The sequence below is a fragment of the Pleurodeles waltl genome, chromosome 3_1 (assembly GCF_031143425.1).
Source record: "Pleurodeles waltl isolate 20211129_DDA chromosome 3_1, aPleWal1.hap1.20221129, whole genome shotgun sequence".
NCBI classification, from domain to species: Eukaryota; Metazoa; Chordata; class Amphibia; order Caudata; family Salamandridae; genus Pleurodeles; species Pleurodeles waltl.
Window position 1 is genome coordinate 688,554,628 of NC_090440.1, and position 20,974 is coordinate 688,575,601.

Consider the following 20,974-nt stretch of genomic DNA (forward strand, 5'->3'; position numbering starts at 1 on the left):
ATAGTGTTGCTAATGCAAACCCCTGTATCATCAGTCAGCCGTGGCTTGACTCTTCTGCAAAGGCAAAGTACTTCTTTGTTTAATCGCCACGAACATGTTACCTAATTTCTCCTAGTAGTTAAAATAACACATAACATGTTTCACCAAGTAATTAGGTAATTTTGTATGCTGCTAATTCAGAACATGAAAGGCATTTAGTTGTATGTCATTGAGAGATTAAAAGTGAGTCAATGCATCTAGAGCTCTGATCGACAGAAAACTACCACTCCTTAAGAGAATTGGAATTCTGAGCCAGCATCTAAAACCAGTTCAGAAGAGACAGTGAAACCATGCCATGGTGTACCTAATCTGGCCAGCGGGAACTTTCAGCCCCATCCCCTAACGGCACATCCCCCAACCACCTCTGTATCTTCCTCTTCTTCCTGCTCGCGCTGGATAGCGTACAGCTATATGCTGGCATTAAATTGTTAAGTGGGAGCCTTTCCAGAAATAGAAAACCGAAAATCCTGCTTCCAAAGTTATAGCCATTTCTAGCTCTCCTACCTCTGCCTTCAACAGTAACGTGGCCTCCCAGAAGACAGTCGTGTCAGTATAATGTTCAGAAAGAACACAAGGGGAACTAACCTCCACAAAAAATGGCGAGCCAAAGGCAGATGCCTGGGAGGCTGAACTGCCCAACCACAATGACTAAATTTAACACAACCATGAGTGGTGGTCCATCCTTGCAGCAGTTCTCTACCACAAATGGCCTGCCCTTAAAAAGCATCAAAATCCTAATTTCTTCCCCAGCACAGATCTGAAGGTGAGTAACAGTTGGGAGCTGCACAACATTCCCTGTTGGGAAATTAGCGTGATACAGGGAATGAAAAACACATCTGCCAGAGGCACCATTAATTCTGGCATTGGTTCCTGTACTGACCTCAATATTTCCATGCTACATATTCTCGAGTGTGGGATCATAAGTCAAGAACTGAAATAGCCATAGAATTCTGGTATTTTTTTTAATGTCCTATTCTAGTGAACATTATGGGCCTGATTACAACTTTGGAGTAGGTGTTAATCTGTCCCAAAAGTGACGGTAAAGTGACGGATATACCACCAGCCGTATTACGAGTCCATTATATCCTGTGGAACTCGTAATACGGCTGGTGGTATATCCGTCACTTTAGGGACGGATTAACACCTCCTCCAAAGTTGTAATCAGGCCCAATATGTTTTAGACTTATATTTTCAATGATTCAATTGAAAGTAATTAGCTCTGCCTAAGCATTCATAGTTGACATTAATAAATATTGTATGGTATCTGGGCTATCTTCCAACCAATTCCTTTAGCACCTCAATATTGATTGCTCAGCCCCCTACCATTAGTGAGCTAAGAGGAAACAGTCTTTATTTAACCTATGCATTCTTAGTACTAAACACGCCAAGCAGTACCGATTGCATGCAATAGCACCTTAAAGCGACTGGGTACTGATTTATACAGATGTAGCCAAGTAGTCTACAAAGCCCATCTCTTATTAGTATTTTGGGAGTTTCTGGTGCCATTTCAGTTATAGAGTGGTTACACTTAATTGTTTGGCATGAGAAATGCAGTGATTGCTGACATGTTTATCTTACTGCTAGGTAGGCTGTGATCCAGTCACGTAAGGGAGTCAATTGGTTGCAGCAACCTTTACTCTATTACAAAATGGGGGGGGAGTAATCCGAGTTGGTTCGGAAAACAAAAAGAAAAGAAAACATTGAAAAGTTTTTTTTTTTTACAGGGGGTAGTTAGGGGAGCGGTAAGCAGTAAGCAACATGTTGGGGGGGCATCGAAGCAACATGGGGGTAGATGGGGGCGAAGCAACATGAGGGTGGGAGGAACAATCAAGCAACATGAGAAGTGCAGGAGGATCAGTGAAGCAACATGGGGAAAGCAGGGGGGGACAGTGAAGCAACATGGGAAGGGAGGAGGGAACAGTGAAGCAACATGAGGAGGGAGGGAGGGAACAGTGAAGCAACATGGGGAGGGTAGGAGCTAACAGTGAAGTAACATGGGAAGGGCGAGAAGTAACAGTGAAGTCACATGGGGAAGGCGGGCTGGAACAGCGAAGCAACATGGTTGGGGCGGGAGAGAAGTGTGAAGCAACATGGGGAGGGGACAGTTAAGCAACATAGGGAGGGCGGGAGAGAACAATGAAGCAACATGAGGGTGGGTGGGAGAACAATGAAGCAAAATAGGGAGGAAGGGAGGGCGGGGGAACCACAAAGCAACATGGAGGAGGGTGGGAGAAATGGTGAAGCAACATGCGGGAACAGTGAAGCAACATGAGAGAGGGTGGGGGACAAGACAAACCAGTGGGTTGGGGAAAACAATGGAGGGCAAAGGATAGGAGGACAGACAGCAGAGTGCAGGTGGGGTGATGAACACATGGGAGACAGCTTGAAAGTTCACGCACAGTAATGGGGTACTTCACAAAAAGAAAAAAGTGGTGGTTGAAAAGCAGACAGTGAAAGCAGTGATGTCAGCCAATCAAAGAGATTTTTAAAGAGGCAAAGCTTCATGGTAGGTAAAAACACAAGACCGACAAGCTTGGACATGAATCTGAAGCAGGTAAATGTGACAAGAAAAGCCAACCCATGGTAGGCAATGGCTGGGTTCCAAGAACACTTATGTTCTTAGTACGTCACAATATGCCTTGCTACAGACGAGCATGCTATGTTTTAATAGGTTCAACCTAAAAAAAGGTGAAAGGCAGCCCAATAAAAGGCCTGTCAGAGGAAAGGGAATGCAAACATTAATGTGAATTAGGCTTTTGTGAACCAACTGCAGATGTAAGCAACACCCCACTCCGACTTAATTACTTTCTGCCTCATGAGAAGCGACTAATGGAATACACTTACTTTTTAGGCCTTGTTCCCTAGAGAAGGCGAGATGCTTTTATAGCACTGGGGGAAGGGCCATTAGCTGCATTCAGTTGGTCTTTGTGACAGAATGTGTACTTGGTATTACCCTTCTCCTGGAGGCTCATAAATCTATTGCATTGGCTACTGAAAAGTCCAAATGCTGTATCCTATGGAAAGTAAATTAGGCCTTGGCAAGTGCTCCCTCCCCTTTGCATTCTGACACTACCTTATTCTTTTTAAATTCCGTTCAGAGATTGCAGAGTGAAAAATATTTTAAAAAATAAACCATGCAATTTATAAAGATTGAAAACATTCAGTTTAATTTACAGTACAGGGACATGAAACTTGATGCGCAGAGAGAATTAATCATAAGAAACACATTTTGTGCAAGAAGCAGAAAACAAGGAATCATCCCAGCAGGGCTGTCCAGCTTCTGGGCCAATAAATAAATAAATAAAATCCGAGGTAGGGATCAGGCAGATGAACTACTGGTACTGGGTGTCGGGCGCATAAGAGATGGGGGTAAAGTTAACAGAGCAAGCCGGGAGAAGTAGGGGGTGGGGAGGATGGGACAAATGAACTCCCAGGAAGTGCTCCAGAGAAAAGAAAAAAGAGTGTCATTTGCTATGCAGTGGAAGATTACAACCCATCCCATCAGAACAATTCAAGACTGAAATGCTCATGGTTGGGACAAAAACAAGAATTGAGGCATACAACTAAGTCATCTAGTCATGAGCAAGGGCCGAACCTAAATCCACTCTATGTATTTTGGAAACAGTATGCCTGGCCAACAGACAGGTAAAGAGGTCTCAAGCAGAGACCTTAAAAAGAAAAAAGATTGTGTGGTAATTCCTTTAAAGAAATCTCAGACAATTATGGGGGGGCTCATTAAGATCTTCATAGGATTTACCCTTGGCCTTCCTAACATTTTGCTAGGCCACCAAGGGCAAATGCACATCACACTACTTACATAAAAATCCTTACATTTGTCCACTAAGGCCTTGCCAGACCTCTTACTTTTCAGATTGATACTGAAGAAACTTTTGATGTAAGCATTCATCGTGCTCTTATATAAATGTGTCAACTTGGGTATGCAGACTTTACCCCGCAATCTGTACCCCACAGGATGTTAATATATATAAATGATAGTACCAATGCATGGAATTGGTAATGACTATGGATTAAAAGCATGTGTAATAAACGTGTGGTAAAGTCTGATATTGGTCAACTTGGACCACCGTGGTGGTCGACCACACTTAATCACTTACACTGTACCCCAACATTCCTGAGCCTCAATGCCATTTTAACACATTTCAGTGCCACAGTGAAATTCCAACACTTCAGGACATACTGCATCTAACACAATCCTACATAATGGTGTAGACCTACATATCCCTGGATCACAATCCACACCCTAACACTCCTGCAACACATTGGAATGAAATATGTATATATTTAGTGGAAAAAACAAAGATTAGAGAAACACTATAATTAGGTGAAGCTTTCAGTGACAACATAACATTTGCAACTAAAAAAAAACACTAACATTCACCAGTTATAGGTATCTCTAGTAACTCTAACTCGTGCCCTAAGGTAACTATATCTCGCACTAATGCCAGGCACACTATTTTCATTTATGATGTAATTTCAAATGTTGCCTGCAGCCACACCCCCATCCCATGGCAGCCAACCCCGCTGTGCTGTGCCTGGCCACCCCCCCAACCTCCCAGGCAACCAACCTTACACCACGCACAGTCTTCCGCAACACCAAAATATTAAAAGTGAGCCTATTGGCTTTATGAGAGGGTGAGCAGATCACCTGACATGCACACTCTTGGCATCAATGGTGCTATTTAAAATGTTGCAGTGATATTATCAATAGTCTTATAGAGTATGTAATGACTGATGAACTATGTGGGGAGTGACCCCTGACCTGCCTTAAGGCCAAGCACCACTCTGAACACCGAGCAGCTCCACCAGACTGCCCTCTTGTTCCCGACCCCGCCCTCGCTGCTGCCGCGACTTCGAGGCCCTCCACCACCCGCAGGCACCCGCCTGCGCCTCATCCCTGGTGTCTAGTGGTTGCCGTAAGTATTGTGTGTGTCTTGTTATCTGTATTTGTGCTTTTGTGCCGTCTGTCTGTTCATTAGCTTTTTCTGCCCGTTTACTTTTATTGTCTCTGACTGGTTTTGCCCGTTTCTGTCTTTTTCTGACCTGTCCCGGTCTCCCCGTTCCCGCCTCTGCATCCCCTGCGGCCCCGCCCCCTCGCGCCCCCATTCACCACCGCTTCCCGTCTCTCAGCTGCTCCTCCCTCCCATCTCCCCTTCTTAATGGCGGCCGCTGCACGGCCGCACCAGGGGCAAGCCTGTCTGCGCCCGTCCGCACCTGGACCGTGCCCAGCACCAGCCCCCTTGCACCTCCCATGCCGCCAGACGCCACTACTCCACTTCAGAACTCCTCGTGCTCAACCCCGGCCGTCCCACTGCCTGCGTCCAGGCCTCCCCCAGGCACACCCACGGACCTTTTGCCTGCTACTCGTGCCGCTTCTCCTGCGATCAAGCCACCAAGCACCACAACAATGCCAGCCACCTCAACCACCTCAGCTGCATCCGCCTCAACACCCGCTCCGTCCACAAGCACACCATTGAACTCTGGGACCTGCTCACATCAACCTCCCCTGACGTCGCCTTCCTCACCGAAACATGGATGAACCCCTCATTGAAACCAGACATCGCAATAGCCATCCCTGAGGGCTACAAGATCACCCGAAGAGACCGTACCAACAAACCAAGAGGAGGAATCACCATAGTCCACAAAAGCTCCATCAGGATCTCAACCAACACCCACGACGCCCTAGATGCCGCAGAACACCTGCACTTTCAGATATACATCAACGCCAACACCACGCTTAGAGGAACCCTCGTCTACAAACCGTCACGCCCCAGCCCTCAATTCTGCGATGCCATCGCCAACACGATCAGCTCCCACGCCCTCGCCTCCACGAACTACATGCTCCTTGGCAACCTGAATTTCCACCTGGAGAACACCAGCGACTGCAACTCCTCTGCCCTACTGGACAACCTTGCCAACCTCGGCCTCAAGCAACTGATCACCTCGCCCACCCACTCAGCCGGTCGCACACTCAACGCCATCTTCTCCTCCAGCAGCCATATCACCTTCACTCACACCACCGAACTCCATTGGACCGACCACCGTTGTGTTCAATTTTCCTTCCTGAAACCCACCACCCACCACCAACAGCATCGGATCCCTCACCGCAAGTGGAACAATATCTCCAAGGACCAATTGATCTCCAACCTCGCCCACACCCTACCACCCAAAACCATCGACCTCAATACCGCCGCCCTCAACCAATGGCTCAACGACTGCGCCAACACCCTCGCTCCGCTCAAGGAAACCACCAACACCCGCGCCAACAAGAAAGCCCCCTGGTTCACCGCAGACCTTCAGGCCTCCAAACGAGAATGCCGGAAAGCCGAGAAGATCTGGCGCCAAGAACAATCAGAAAGCAACTTCACCGCCCTCAAATTAGCCATGCGCAAATATCACCAGCTCATCCGGACCACCAAAAGATCTTTCTACAAAGAACGAATTGATAACAACGCACACAACAGCAAGGAACTATTCAGCATCATCAAGGAGCTCACCAACCCCAAGTCCTGCTCCGCCGACCCTCCCCACTCGCAAGACCTCTGCGACTCCCTCGCCACCTTCTTTCACCGCAAGATCACAGACATACATGGAAGCTTCGCACCGCCGTCCCCCACCACCGCCACTGCCAAGGTCGACCCCATCACTCCGTGCCGCGCCAACATATTGAGCACCTGGACCCCCAGCAATGATAAAGAAACCACCAAGACCATGAGCACCATCCACTCCGGCTCTCCTGCTGACCCCTGCCCTCACCACGTCTTCAATAAAGCCAGCCAAATCATTGCTCCCCAGCTCAGGACCATCATCAACAGCTCCTTCGAGACTGCCATCTTCCCGGAGAGCTGGAAACAAGCCAAAGTCAATGCCTTACTCAAAAAGCCCAAAGCCTACCCCGAAGACCTCAAAAACTACCAACCTATCTCCCTACTCCCCTTCCCTGCGAAGGTCATCAAGAACATAGCCAACAACCAACTTTCCCACTTCCTGGAGCACAACAGCCTACTCGACGTCTCCCAGTCCGGATTCCGCAAAAACCACAGCACCGAGACCGCCCTTATCGCCTGCACCGATGACATCAGGAGCAGGCTCGACAAAGGTGAAACCGTTACCTTCATCCGACTTGACCTTTCTGCAGCCTTCAACACCGTCTGTCACCACACCCTTCGCATACGCCTCTTCGACGCCGGAATTCGCCACAGAGCCTTGGACTGGCTCACCTCCTTCCTCTCTGGAAGATCCCAAAGAGTCTGCCTCCCTCGTTCCTGTCTAAGGCCACCAAAACCATCTGCGGAGTCCTCTAGGGATCCTCACTCAGCCCCACCCTCTTCAATGTCTACATGGCTTTGCTCACCAACATCGTCCGATCCCACGGCCTCAACATCGTCTCCTACGGAGGCGACACTCAGCTCATCCCCTCTCTCACAAAGGACCCTGCAACCGCTAAGAACAACCTCCACACCGGACTCCACGCCATTGCCAACTGGATGAAAGCAAGCCTCCTCAAGCTGAATTTGGAGAAGACCGAGATAATCATCTTCAGCCCCAACAGATCAGCATGGGACTACTCCTGGTGGCCCGCCACCGTGGGGTCGCCCCCAACGCCTACCACCCACGATCGCAACCTCAGCTTCATACTGGACTCCTCGCTCTCTTTGGCCCAGCAAGTCAACACCATCTCGTCCACATGCTTCAACACCCTTCGAATACTCTGCAAGACCTTCAAATGGATTCCCGTGGAAACCAGAAGAATGGTCACCCACGCCCTCGTCAGCAGCAGACTGGACTACGGCAACGCCCTCTACGCGGGGCCAAGCTCCAGAAGAAACTCCAGCGCATCCAGAACACCTCGGCTCGACTCATCCTCAACCTCCCTCGCCACGAACACATCTCAGCCCACCTTAGAGACTCCCACTGGCTACCCGTTAACAAAAAGATCTTCTTCAAACTCCTAATCCATGCTCACAAAGCTCTCCACGACACCAGACCGGCCTACCTCAATGAGCGTCTCAACTTTCACATCCCAACACGCCAGCTCCGCTCCACCAACCTCGCCCTCGCAAAGGTCCACCGCATACATTGCACCACAATCGGCGACAGATCCTTCTCCCACCTTGCCGCCAAAACCTGGAACTCCCTCCCCGCCAATCTACGTATGACCCAGGACCTCCTGACCTTCAGGAAGCACCTCAAGACCTGGCTCTTCGAGCAGTAGCAAACACCCCCTCCTCCCAGCGCCTTGAGACCCTTCCGGTGAGTAGCACGCTTAACAAATTACTGATTGATTGATTGTAATTAGCTAAGTGTGGTGAGGGCACAAGTTATAGTTACTTTAAGGCATGAACTATAACTGGTGAATTTCAGTGCTTTATTTTAGTTTAAAACATTATGTTGTCACTGAAATGTTAACCTACCTATAACGTCACTTTAGCCTTTTGTTTTTCCAGTGAATTTCCAAGGGGTTTTAACACAAAGTCATATTTTATTACCATACATAAAGCCAACGCCATTCACGGCCAAAGGCCGTGCATGATCAAGGTTGGCCGCCGGACCTGGCCTGCAGTGAAGCCCTTCAGCCAACCCCTCCATGGAAAGCCAATCCTCCACCACACATGGCTGAAGGGTTGGCCACACCCTGCAGCCATCCCCGTCCGTGGGCAGCCAACGCCCTGCTGTACACGGCCTTTGGATGTGCACAGACGGGGTTTGGCTGCAGAGACTGGCCTGCAGCTAAGCCCTGCATCCATCACTCCCATCCTCCTCAGTGGGCAGCCACCCCCCTGCTGCGCAAGGCCACCCTCCACAAGCAGCCAACCCTACACCATGCACAGTTTGTGCAACACAATATAAAAAGTGAGCTTATTGGCTTATGAAGGGGTGAGCATGTCAATATACAGATATTATTTATTATAAACATGTTTTTACAATAATACAATTTTATAAAAACAAAACCCTTATCTGTGACTTTGTTTCTATATAAATTTTATTATTAGACGTTGTGTGTGAAACATGTCAAAATAAGTAGTCTGAGACCTTTTTTTACGATAACTGAAAAAATAAAAGAAAAATGTCTGAGTTTTTCTTTTAACATTCTTCAGCCTAAAAAAAATGCAATTATGAAAACAACCCCAAGAGGCCTTGCGTGCACAGGGCCCCAGTTATGAGTGCTTTAAATAAATGTGGTAAGTTCTTCTCGGGTCATGGATCTAATGACTCGACCTGGGAGAGAATTTCTTTCTCAAAAAGGCTTGGTGGTGCCCCTCCCTATTGTAGGGGCATCACCAAGCTAAAAACAATATAACAAATAAAAAGTAAATCCCTTGCAGGGCACTATGGAGAGCTCCTTCCTAGGAGCAGTGGATAATAAATGAGCAGCTTCTCACATTAATTTATTATTCAATTTCTTTTTTTTTAATGTTTTATTTTGGGTGTCGCAGAGCCCACTCAAAATACCCATATATATTTTTTTATAAGGAGAGGGAACATGCAACCCCCTACCCGAGTCTTTCAGTGCCCTGGGGACTCCTCCCTACGACATATTTTATTAATAAGGAAAGGAGGGGCCACAGTCCTTCTCCCAAGCCACAAGTGGCTCCAGAGAACCCATCTCTTGGGCCTCTACCGGGTGTCCTCCCCAGGACATCCATAAACTACTATGTTGGGGGTCACATAGGGTGGCCAACACAGTCCCAGCCGGAACCGCAGCCAGTGACATACAGGGTGCTAGTTGAAGCTGAAACTGTGCATTTGCACCTGCCTGGCAGGAGCAGCTGTTTTAAACTGCTCCCAGTGGACCAAAATAAAGTGGATATCCCTGTCCAGAGAAGGTGGGCAGGGTATGGCTGCATCCTCCAAGGCAGGGAACCACAGTGTTCCAGGCGTGTACCCCCCAGGACTCTGTAGATTATTGTGCCTGGGATCTGCCGTGTGGACATAGGGATGGTGAGTGGGTGGTGCTGCTCACCTCCCCTTCCATTTTTTATTTGGCCTTGGGGATGGTGTATCTGGGGCCCAAAAGAGGCTCAGGAGGGGGGGGCACATGTCCCCTCCCTTTTTTTCTACCAATTTGGACCCAGGTGACGGGGTTCCCGAAACCCTGTGTGGCATAGGGAGGGGGGACCTCTCACGCTCCCCCTACCGACAAAATAGAAATGATAAGGTGGACTACTCTCTCTATCTTTTTTTTTATTACTCTGGTTCCAGATCTCCCTCTTGGAACCCCTCACCCACAAGGCTAAGTAAAGGGCAGGGTATTATTTTTTTTTTTCTTTTAATTAGGGGACAGAGTCCTGCAATGACTGGCTGCAACATTTTTCCTCATGTTGGCAAAGCCAATTAGAGCACTTGCTCTCAGACAAGCCAGACTCCAGTGGCTGCGAGATGGCTCCCGGTGGTGGGGGGGAGCAAGCCTCCTGGGCCAATCCGAATGCTCTATCTTTTTAAACAGGGTTTGAGGGTTTCTCGCAAGAGTTCCTTGAACCCAACCATCAAGATATACAAATATTTTTGTAGCTTAGTATCTCAAAACCTACTGAACAGATTTATACCAAATCACAAAAAGCACGCTTTATGGTTCAATATCTTCCTATTTCCATATTTCAGTTTTAATTCTGTTTACCAGCTTTTGCGGTAGCACTGCCTAAAACGTTCTATGGAAAATGCATTGTGGAATTTAGTTTTGGTGCCCCCACTTTATTCTTAAACTCCCCGCACGCCCCCTTGACAGATCACCCCAAAACTTTCCAGGCAGAAACCAGGCAAGGGAAATGTTTTGGAAAGTTTTCTTAGATTCATCAAATATTGCCAAAGTTATCAGCATAACAAAAAAGGCATTTCTTATGGACACTATTTGACCTAACTGTAATTACCCAGTGGTGACCGTCACTTGCTGCTTGACAACACATTCCTGTTATACATTACATTTAATCATATTTGTGTACCACAATTTGTGTACCACCTAACATCCCAAAATACTTGAGTACAATGCATCCAAAGTTAATTATGTGCCACTTTGCATGCCAACACATTTATGTGCTATGACTAACCACAAATATTTCCTGCTATTCACCGCAGCCTCTCCTGCACTGCTACCCTTCGCATTCCTTTTCAATGTTATCATCAAGCATTTTTCAGATTGCTCATCATCTCTTCAGTAAAGAGAAGGGACTCATTCTATGGAATTGGTCACAGTACCTTATTTCTATGTTGTTTTAGCTACAAGGCACCCCTCAAATTGAGGACTGTAAAGAAGAGACAAGGACTCAGAGTAAAGACGATTACCTGTTCCTGAACAGGCCACTCACCAAGCTACCTCAAACGCCTACTTTTAACCGAGCAGTATACCTTGCACCTACATTAAAGAAACATATCTTTGAACTGTAGTCTCAGGACCTTGCCTTTTCATTCCAGAAAATATGAAATACACAAAAGAAAACATTGCTCTCACCTGCTGAGCATCATCCCATTTAGCTTTATTCTCTGCATCTACCATGTGGCTGACAGCTTGAAAGAACTTCTGTGGAAGGGGAAGGAAGACAGGGTGTAACGTTAAGTTCAATGTAGGCAGACTGAAAGAGGGCGACTTAAAAGATTGAAATGCAGAGCAGGTGATAGAAAATATCAAAAGGTAAAACCAATCAAGACAATGTTAGGGATGATGTGCATGGAAAAAAGGTAGGTAAAGAGCAAAAGATAGAAATAGAATGCAGAAATTAATATAAACATATAGCACATCAGATGAGATTCCATAAGGTGGTAAAGAAACTAGGAATGAACAACAAATAATGATATGATATGTGTTATATCGTTCCTGGGATTGAAAGAAAGGTTTCTGGTTTGCAAGTATGTTTTTCATATTCGTAGGGCTCAATTCACCATGAGCCCTCGAGGTATATTTTTTTTAGCTGTAACAAAAGTTTGTATTCAGGGGCTACTCACAATCGCATTTTTTGGAATATGTTTTAGTACTATTCATTTAGGTACTATTACATTCCTTTGTGAATTTTCTACAAAACATCTAAAATGTTAACTGAATTGAAATATTCAGGGAATATTTATACAATTAGTTCAAATAGAGAGGATTGTGACTTTTACTAATAGAGATTTGAACATTTCGGGGGTAGTACTTCACATGCTCATAAATGCTTCTGTGAATCAGCCTCATCAGAATGAACCAGATTAGACAAAGTAAACCATCAGGCCAGAAGAGGGGAGCTTATTCTTCGGTTGTGCAGACAAGTAAAATAAAATTTAGAAGACAAGACAGAACAAAGCATATATAAAACATAAAAGCTTTGCCCTTTACTATAATCATGCACTCTACTGAAACAACAAAGGGTAAAAGTGTGGATGATGGATTACTTACCGGTAACACTTCATTTATCTGATTCTCACTGCCAAGTCTCTGCACGTAAGTATTTGAATGAGAGGCTTCACTTTTCCAGTCTGGCATCCTCCTACCCAAGATCTTTATTTTTCTACTAATCTCCTTATCCTCATCCGGCCACCTGTAAGAACCGTAAAGGGTGCTTATGCCCTCTTCATTTCCTGTTCAGACCAAGCACCCAATCAGGTCATCAATGAAGGGCCATCACCTAAAATTACTGTAAAACATTCGCAACCCCAACTGGCTATTCAAATATTGATGAACAACCTGTCATATTGTCTATAGTGAGCAGACCACTGAAGATCAATAAAAACAAATTCAACCTTCTATTCAACCTTTAATCCTGCTCAGTAGATCGATTGGGATATATACCAGGGAGAACTATCCCGTTTTCCCTTTGAAAGACTGAGCCAACTTTTTGAACAAAACCTGGGCCAAGATAAAGCACTATGCGATCATCAAAAATCTTCAAATATGGAAGGCGACAAAGAAGAGAACCGATTTCCTAAGCCTATGACCATTGGTAATGGTTACTGAAAAAAAATAAAGGACAACATCTTCTATGACACCTATTTTATTGGTTTGAATTGACTGAACTGAAAAGCTGGCAAAACAAGGTAAGAGCAAAGACCTCTGCTTTCAGTCTTACTAAAGAAAACACACTGAATAAGCATAAATTAATTCTTCTATGGAAGATAACTTACCCAAAGTGGGTGAAAAATCTTTAATTGCTGCTCACAATAAACATAGGGAGAGAACAGATAAACTTTCATCAAACTCATCCTGTGAAAACTAAGGATGACTGCAGAGGCACATTAAATAGAAGATATATGCTTAAGGTGACAGTATTTGCAAAAGAAAGAGTTCAGTGATGGTTATGAGATGTTCATGTTAATCTTCAAAAGGCCTGAATTGAGAGCAGCAAGAGAGACAGAGAAAGATGCTCTCTTCTCTGAGCTTCCATACAGACAACTTCAGGTGCAGATAAGAAGCAGTGATGAGAGGATGATGATGTAAAGAGGAAATAATTAACAGTATTCATTTCCGGTCCATCATCATTTGACCAAGAAGTGGAAATCACAGTTTCCAAGCAGTGACACAATCATGTGTTTCTTGTCTCACTCTAGTTTTGCCAAAAGACAAGTAATGTGGGCATGTGGAGTGAATTCGGACAATAACGTTTATGGCCACAGACTTAGAATCTGTCCACAAGGTAAATGGATCCTGGAAACATAACAAGCATTGAGGGAGTAAAGCACTGCCAGTTGAAAACAGAGATGCTATTGGGGAATTGAATCAGAGAAAGGTATTCTGAAATACTGACAGTACCAAGGCAAAGTCAAGGGATGAGAAAAATACCAGACAGTTTGCTTTTATATTGGTTATCACCTTAATGTGAGCTGCACTGGAGGAAACAGGGAACAGTTTCTGATTAACTAGATCATTCAATTAATAGGAGTCTGTCCCAAACTGCCAGTTTAGGAATGATTTTGTCACAGTATTGCTGCTGCGAACCACTACAGCTGCACCATGAATCTCCTAAGCATGTATTAAACCATCATTTCCCTCAAATTGTCTCATTTCTTAAAGTGACTACCAATCCTCTGCAGAGTAAGGGCATTAGTAGCAGGGAACTCTGGAGCAGGTGACAAATGGGGAATTCCCAATACCAAACTGGACAGAAGTAACCACCAGTGAAGAAATCTGAAAACACTTTGTGACAGAATCGGTATTTCAAGACTTCTTGACACTGCAGCCAAATCTTATGAATATGTGAAGGGCCAGGGGACCCAAGTAAGGGCATACTCAGGGAAACAAAAACAAATTAAAAAAATACATTAAAGAAAAATACACAACAAAAGGGAGAAATGAACTCCAGTTCCAAGTAATACCAAACTTCTGACTTCAGTTGGTGTGCCTAACAAGTCTCACTGCACCTGGGCCAATTCCTCACTGAAGACTAATTTCTTTGGAACAAATAGGTCACCCAACAATGCAGCTTGGTCGCCTAAGTTTGGAATGCAAGAGCACGGTTTGTGTCCGTCTGAAACCAGACACCTATTTATTCCGGGCTTTGAGTTGTTTGAAGGTGGACTTTGCCTCGATCAAAAATCTGTACTCCTGAAATACCCAAACCGTTTGTAGAGTGTCCCTGAATGCTGGTTCATAGGATGTAGAATGGATTAAACACCACCCAAATAAAAGGGGACTTCAATGCCCTTGCTGTGAAGCATTGGCATCAGAAGAGCAAGAGTATTGGTGAGTAATTGAGAAGTTGATTTATCCTGAACTGGAGGTCTCTAAATTGGCAATGATGACCCTGACACAAACCTGAGAAACGTCTCATGAGACTACCTGATGGAGACAGGCATGTTGCAATTAATGGACAGCAGAAAGACTGTCTGGGACAACAGAGTTAGAATCTGTTGAAGCATACTCATTTTGAAGTATTTGTATTTGTAGTTATAAGGCGTGTTAAACCAACAAAGGCGTCAAAGTGGTAGAGCAGGAGAGAAGAAATCAAAAAGGTCCCCCTGAAAGGCAAACACCCAGCCAATTATGCTGCTGAGAACAGCCAAGTTTTGACCTTCCTACGAAATGACATATAAGAGTCCACCCCTCCGATATCACCCGGCAACTTATTCCAAAGTCTGGACGCTGCCAATGTGAAGGCTCTTCCTCCCCCCACCTAGCTTTTCAAAACTGTGGTATATTTACCATCCTTTACCCACAGATCGTAATGACCTATTAGGGGCATACCAGGTAAGAGCAACCTAAGATAGTTGGGGCCTAGCTGATGGAAAGCTTTAAACAGCAAGTATAAGGACTTGAAATTAACTCACTTCCTTAGCAGTAGGTAGTAGGTATTGTTATAAAGCCATTGATGTGCTAGTTGCTATTATTCGCCTTAAGTGTTTTGATGCTTTGCCGAGCAGAAACACTATTGAGCACCACCCTAGGATTTGTTTCTGGAATTGTCCTGGAATGTCTCATTCTGAATTATGGATTTGATACTGGCTTGTAAAGCCTTACGTTTTAACAGATTCTTGGGCCAAGGAGTTGGAACACAGCGGCATCTTATGGGAAAAGAGGTAAAGTCTATTGCACACCCCAAGGACACCACCTCCTGAAGCTTGTACATGAAATGGACTTCTGTCATTTTTTCTGAAATAGAGAAAGTTGGCCTCCCACTGGACTGGACAGCCAACGAATCTCGGCATAGTCAGGAATGCTGGAGAGATTTTCCCCTAGGATCAGAAGAAGACTGGCAGCCTCTCAACTAGAAATCTGCTTGGTTACATGATTGTTCATTCATATCTCAGAGGATGAGACCATTCTAATGACTTTCTATTTCTATCAAAATATCAGTTCCAACAGTGAAAAGTTGTTCTTGGGTCTTGGATGACTTGTGCAGAACCGCCTCTAGTTCATCTGCACGCGATCAGTTGTCAGAAAATGAAGTTGCATTTTTAAAAGGCAGGCCTTTTGAGCAGCATCCAACTTCTGACCTCTAACATCTAAATTATACGCTGTAACTATTTGTTTCTGATGATTTAGAGACTTTTTATATTATCAGAAGTAACATTTGACATGAACTTTGTTTGAGTTTCCATCTGAGCATTCTTCACCTTTTTAAATGAAAGTAAGCTAGAGCCTTGAATTATATGCAAATACTGCACCTTGTGGATTTTTAAATAAGCATAGACTCTCTCTCGAGCCTATTCACCATTTGTGCCCACTGGATCTGCAATAAATACACCCTCCTTAAGAAATTCTGTCTGCCCAATTGTCTTATCTAGCATTAGATCCAATGTCAGAACCATAGAAAGATCCACCTCTACCTATGCAAACAGCTAAACCCAATCACTAAACTGAAGCACTAAAGATCACTCAGGATGATCCATTCACTTTTTTAAAAGATTGAGGGAATATAGAATTTACTGAAAATTTAGAAAAAACTGGTCTATGAAATTGGGCCTCCCATCGGTACAGATTGTCTTTGTGTAACAACTGAAGATTTTATCACAAATATGATACTACCCCATAAACCGTTTCCTTCTGTTCATACCCCCACATAACCTCCCCTTCCCCGTCAACATACGCAGTAGAAGGTCATGAAGGCCAACGAATAGGGACACCAATAAGACTTGGGAAGGCGCATGAGAGCCTGTTGTCTGATAAAGGCCTCAGACAAATACCTCACCAAGGCCTATAACTGTTTCTATTAAAAAGGAAGATGAGAAACCTATACCCTTTAAGAAGGTCACCTGTCATAATATCTTCATGCTCTCCTAGGAGAAGGGGTCTGATGCCGCTTACGTGAATGCTTCCCGGTGGTGAAACACCTACACCTAATCCCACACATTATTATGCTGGGACTTAAGAGAGCCTTAAATAAATAAATAACCCTTAGAAGGACTTTAAATATACGGTGGCCATGCAGCTGCCTACTCATGCCCTAAAGTAACTATAATTCATGCCCTGGCCATGCCCAGTTTTGCCATCAATGATGTAATTTTATATCTTGCAGTCATGTAATCAATGATGTCAAATGAACATGTCATGAGTGATGTAATACGTGAGGTAATTAGTAGAAAGCGCAAGCTATAGTTACTTTAGGACACAAGTTATGCTACTTGAGATAATGACAAATGGTGAATTTCAATGGTTTTCTTAGTTTAAAACAGTATGTTTTAACCAACATTTTGACATAACTTTAACATCATTTTAACCTTTGCCTTTTCAGTGAATTTTAACGTTTTTAAAATTAAAGTAAGATGACCAAAGCAGTACGCAGTGTGGGGTTGAGCACAGGGCTTGTCTTCCGCCCCCCGTGGGAGTCCTACGTTGTGCTGCACACGGCCGTTGGCCATTCCCAGCATGGGCTTGCTCATGCACATCTGAGGTTTTGATGTAACAATATAAAGGGTGCAATTTTAAGTAAGGAAGACATTGCCAAAGGGTCAGAACACCAAAATATAAGAAGCAACCTATTGCTTTATCTTTGTCAAAAAGTCACCAATAAATATAATCAAATGTGTATTTTATAAATTCACACATTGCAGCATTTAATAAAAGAGACTGTTATAAAAAGCTTTTAATAAAGCTGTACAAAAAAAAATCAACAGAAAACATCAAGCTGTCTGAGTCTCTTTTTTAAACATTTTTAAGGCCACAAAATGAAACTCTAGACCCAGCATAAAGAGGTGCTTACACTGCAGCTGACGAACAGCTCCAGCTGAGAGTGCTTAAAAAAAAACACTGTACGCTCTCCTGGGGTCATGGATTTCATTGACCCAGGAAAGTTACTGTGTTTTTTAAGGTTGCTGTGGGTTGTTGCATTCCCTGCCAACATTAAAAAATGGTTGGTGGTGCCCCTCCCCTTTCTAACCCATCACAAAAAAATGATCAAGAGGAAGAAAAATATAATTTAAAAAAGCCCTATGGTATTATGGGGTGCTCCACTCACAGCACAGTGAATAGTAAGAACTCCTGATGCTCATTTGTTATTCTTTTCTATGTTTTTATTTTTTATTTTAAGTGGGTGCCCTAGTGTCCACCATGATCACCCACAACATGACCAAATGTTCAGGAGTGCGGAGGAAGCTGGCACTTTTTTAAGGAAGTCCCCTTTTGACCATGGGGGCAGCAGGGGCACCCCCCCAAAATATCCAAATATTTGGCGGGGCACCAAGGCCTCTGTGAACCTTGCCTGTTCCACAGAACACCCATACTGGGCGACGGCAGGAGCCGCCATTTTAAATCATGGAATCCACAACACATTCCAATGTTTGGGCCGCAGGGAAAGAACCAAGGCTCCCACGGCCACTGCCTGCTCCCCAGCCAGCACCCTTCCTGGGTGCCATAGTGTTTGCCAGCGGGAGCTGGCTTCTTTCATTTGCTCCTGCATCGGTGGGAGCAGCTTCTTTCTTTGCTCCTGGCTGGATGAGAGCAAAGTTGTTTTCCCTTCCTGGGAGAGTGCGGGCAGGAAATAAACCTTATATTCCATGCCCACACTCTCATGGGCAGGGAAGACCAGAGCCCTTGGGGATGGGGTCCTGGGACACTGTAGCAGTATCAGGTCTTAAAAGATAGTTACCCACGGGCAATGTACAGTTCATGGCAGGGACCTGCGCACCTCCTTCTCCCAAAAAACACCGGTCAGCCCAAAGGGAAGGTGTACCTGGGCAGGAGCTAATTTATTTTAAACATGGAGCCGCTGATCTACCAAGAATCCCTGGTGTCAACAAACAAAAATTATTACGTTTTCGGCCCTAGGGGTGGAAGAGGGTGTGGGGGTGCCTCCTCCTTCTTTTAGAAGAAGGAAAAATAAAATGATAATAACAGAGTATTATTTTCATTTTCATTTTCAGCTGAGCCAGGTTAGGGCAGAACGGCCCTGAAGGGAGGAGTGGTTTATACACCAAAAGTGAGCATGTGTATTTGGTCGGCCATATTGGGCCGGCCAAACACACATGTGCACTTTGCATTTCTCCTTCCGACTGTATTGCACAGACAGGAGGAGAAAGTGCCCGGGCCTTCACTCCCTCTGTGAGCGCCTAAGCAGGCCACTCACACCAATCACGATGCTGCTGGTGACAGGAGCTTTGTGATTGGCTGAGGGGAGTCTAGGAGCCTGTGCGCTTCCCGGACGAGGAGGACAAAGAAGACAAACATATCTCCGGAAGAAACTGAAAAGTGTTTTTTTATTTTTATTTTTTCTACACCTCCCCCGCCCTGCCACCCCATTCAGTGGCAGCCTTCACCGGGGGGGGGAAGACGGTGGCCTTCATGAATTTCCCCCACCAGGCCTAGGGGGTAGTGTGTCCCTGCCACCTAAGTGTTTCCCATAACCTTTTTGAAGGAGAGGAGACTGAAGGGTCCCATTATGTTTTTGGCGGGGTGCCCAGCTGCCATCCATGCCGGCTGTCAATGAAAGACTGCCAGTGTTGGTGACCGGCATCCCGCCAAATAATGACGCAAGGTGCCTTACCACCATTGATGGCGGTGAGGGCCGCCATGCGGGCGGTCGGTTGCGGGGGTGGATGCTGCTTCACCCTCACCGCCACGTCACTCCATACACTGCCATGCCTATAATGAAGCAGTTATAGGCGTGGTGGTGTATGGAGAGGCAGCAATGGCGGCAGAGCAGCATCCAGGGAGCCCGTTCCCTCCCGGAGCAGCACAACGGAAAAGGTAAGTGCTCTCCGAGTGGGAAGGGGGGGTGAGAGGGAAGGGGTGTGTGTGTGTGTGTGTGAGTGTGAGTGTGTGACTGCATGTGGTGTGTGTGAGTATATGGGGAGATGTGTGTCTGAGTGCATGTATGCATGTGGGTGAATGGGTGCATGTGGATGTGGGGGGTTGGGGTGTGTGAGGACCTGTATGTAGGGGTGGCGGGTGGGAGAGGGGGAGGGTCAGAGTGGGGGGACCTACATGGGGTTTTGGGGGTGGAGGGTTGGGGAGTCGTTTTTCAGGGTTTAGGGGGTGGGGTATGTGCTAGGGGCTTGGGGGGGATGAGTAGGTGTTGTGAGAAGGGGAGAGGGGCCTGGCGTGTCACATACAGGTGACAGGAATGATTATTTCTGTCACCCGTATGCTTTCCGCCAGGGATTACCTGGCGGTGTAACTCGCCAGGGAATCCCTGGTGGAAATGGGATCATAATTCACCGCCTGTCCAGCCTCCACCACCGGGTTAAATGTGTCCACAGTCGGCCTGGCGGTCGAATCTGGCCTGGCGGTGGGTGGTAGAGAACTGGCTGCTTTGCAGCCAGTTCACTACTGTGTTCAGAATATGGCAGTCTGGACCGCCATGCCGTTGGCGGTAATGACTGCCAACGCAGGCGTGGCGGTCCAGACCGCCATGTTCATAATGACCACCTGAGTCTTAAAATGTCTGCAGCTGCATCTTTGTTAATGTTCTGGCAGCCAATCAGATCATATCTTTTGATCTGTTATATCTGAGGATCCTCTGCGGTTTGACATATTAAAAAATTGTGAACCTTAGTTTCTCAAAAAACACTGAACGGATTTGCACCAACTCACAAAAGCATGTTTTTTGGCCCAAGATCTAGCTGCCTGCTAACTTTGGAGTAATTCCGTTTTGCCATTTATCGCTGTATAATTTTCCTATTGAAAACAGTCTGGGGAAACTCATTTTGAATCCCTCCCTTCCTTTTTTCTTGCCGCCTGCTTGACGGATTGTCCCAATACTTTCCAGGGATCAGCTGAGGTACACTAATTTTTTGGGGAAAGTTTAGTGAAGATCCATCAAAAGGTTCTAAAGCTATTAGCAAACCAAAAAATGTTTTTGATATGGAAACGTGGTCCTAACTATAACTACCCAGTGGTGACCGCCAATTGAGTGAAAGAACAGAACATGCTTGAATAGGTGGGAGCAAGGCGGAAAAGGTAGGAACTCTTACTCAAATACGTAAGGACAGAGACAAGGAAGGTGCTGAAGTGGAAAGTATAACAAAACCTCACCACTTTCAACAGACTAAAGTGGTACTGCAGGTCAGTAGCAACCCTGAA

The 20,974-nt window shown here is 45.5% G+C and overlaps 1 protein-coding gene across 18 annotated transcripts in view; it reads right to left on the reverse strand.

Moving 5' to 3' along the window:
- Positions 1-20,974, reverse strand: part of ADGRB2 (adhesion G protein-coupled receptor B2) — a 1,191,470-nt gene that overhangs the window by 392,116 nt on the left and 778,380 nt on the right. For all 18 annotated transcript variants that reach the window (XM_069223314.1, XM_069223308.1, XM_069223306.1 and 15 more), the window contains one exon: positions 11,504-11,572. In XM_069223314.1, coding sequence (XP_069079415.1) covers positions 11,504-11,572 — 69 coding nt within the window. The remainder of the gene's footprint in view (positions 1-11,503; positions 11,573-20,974) is intronic.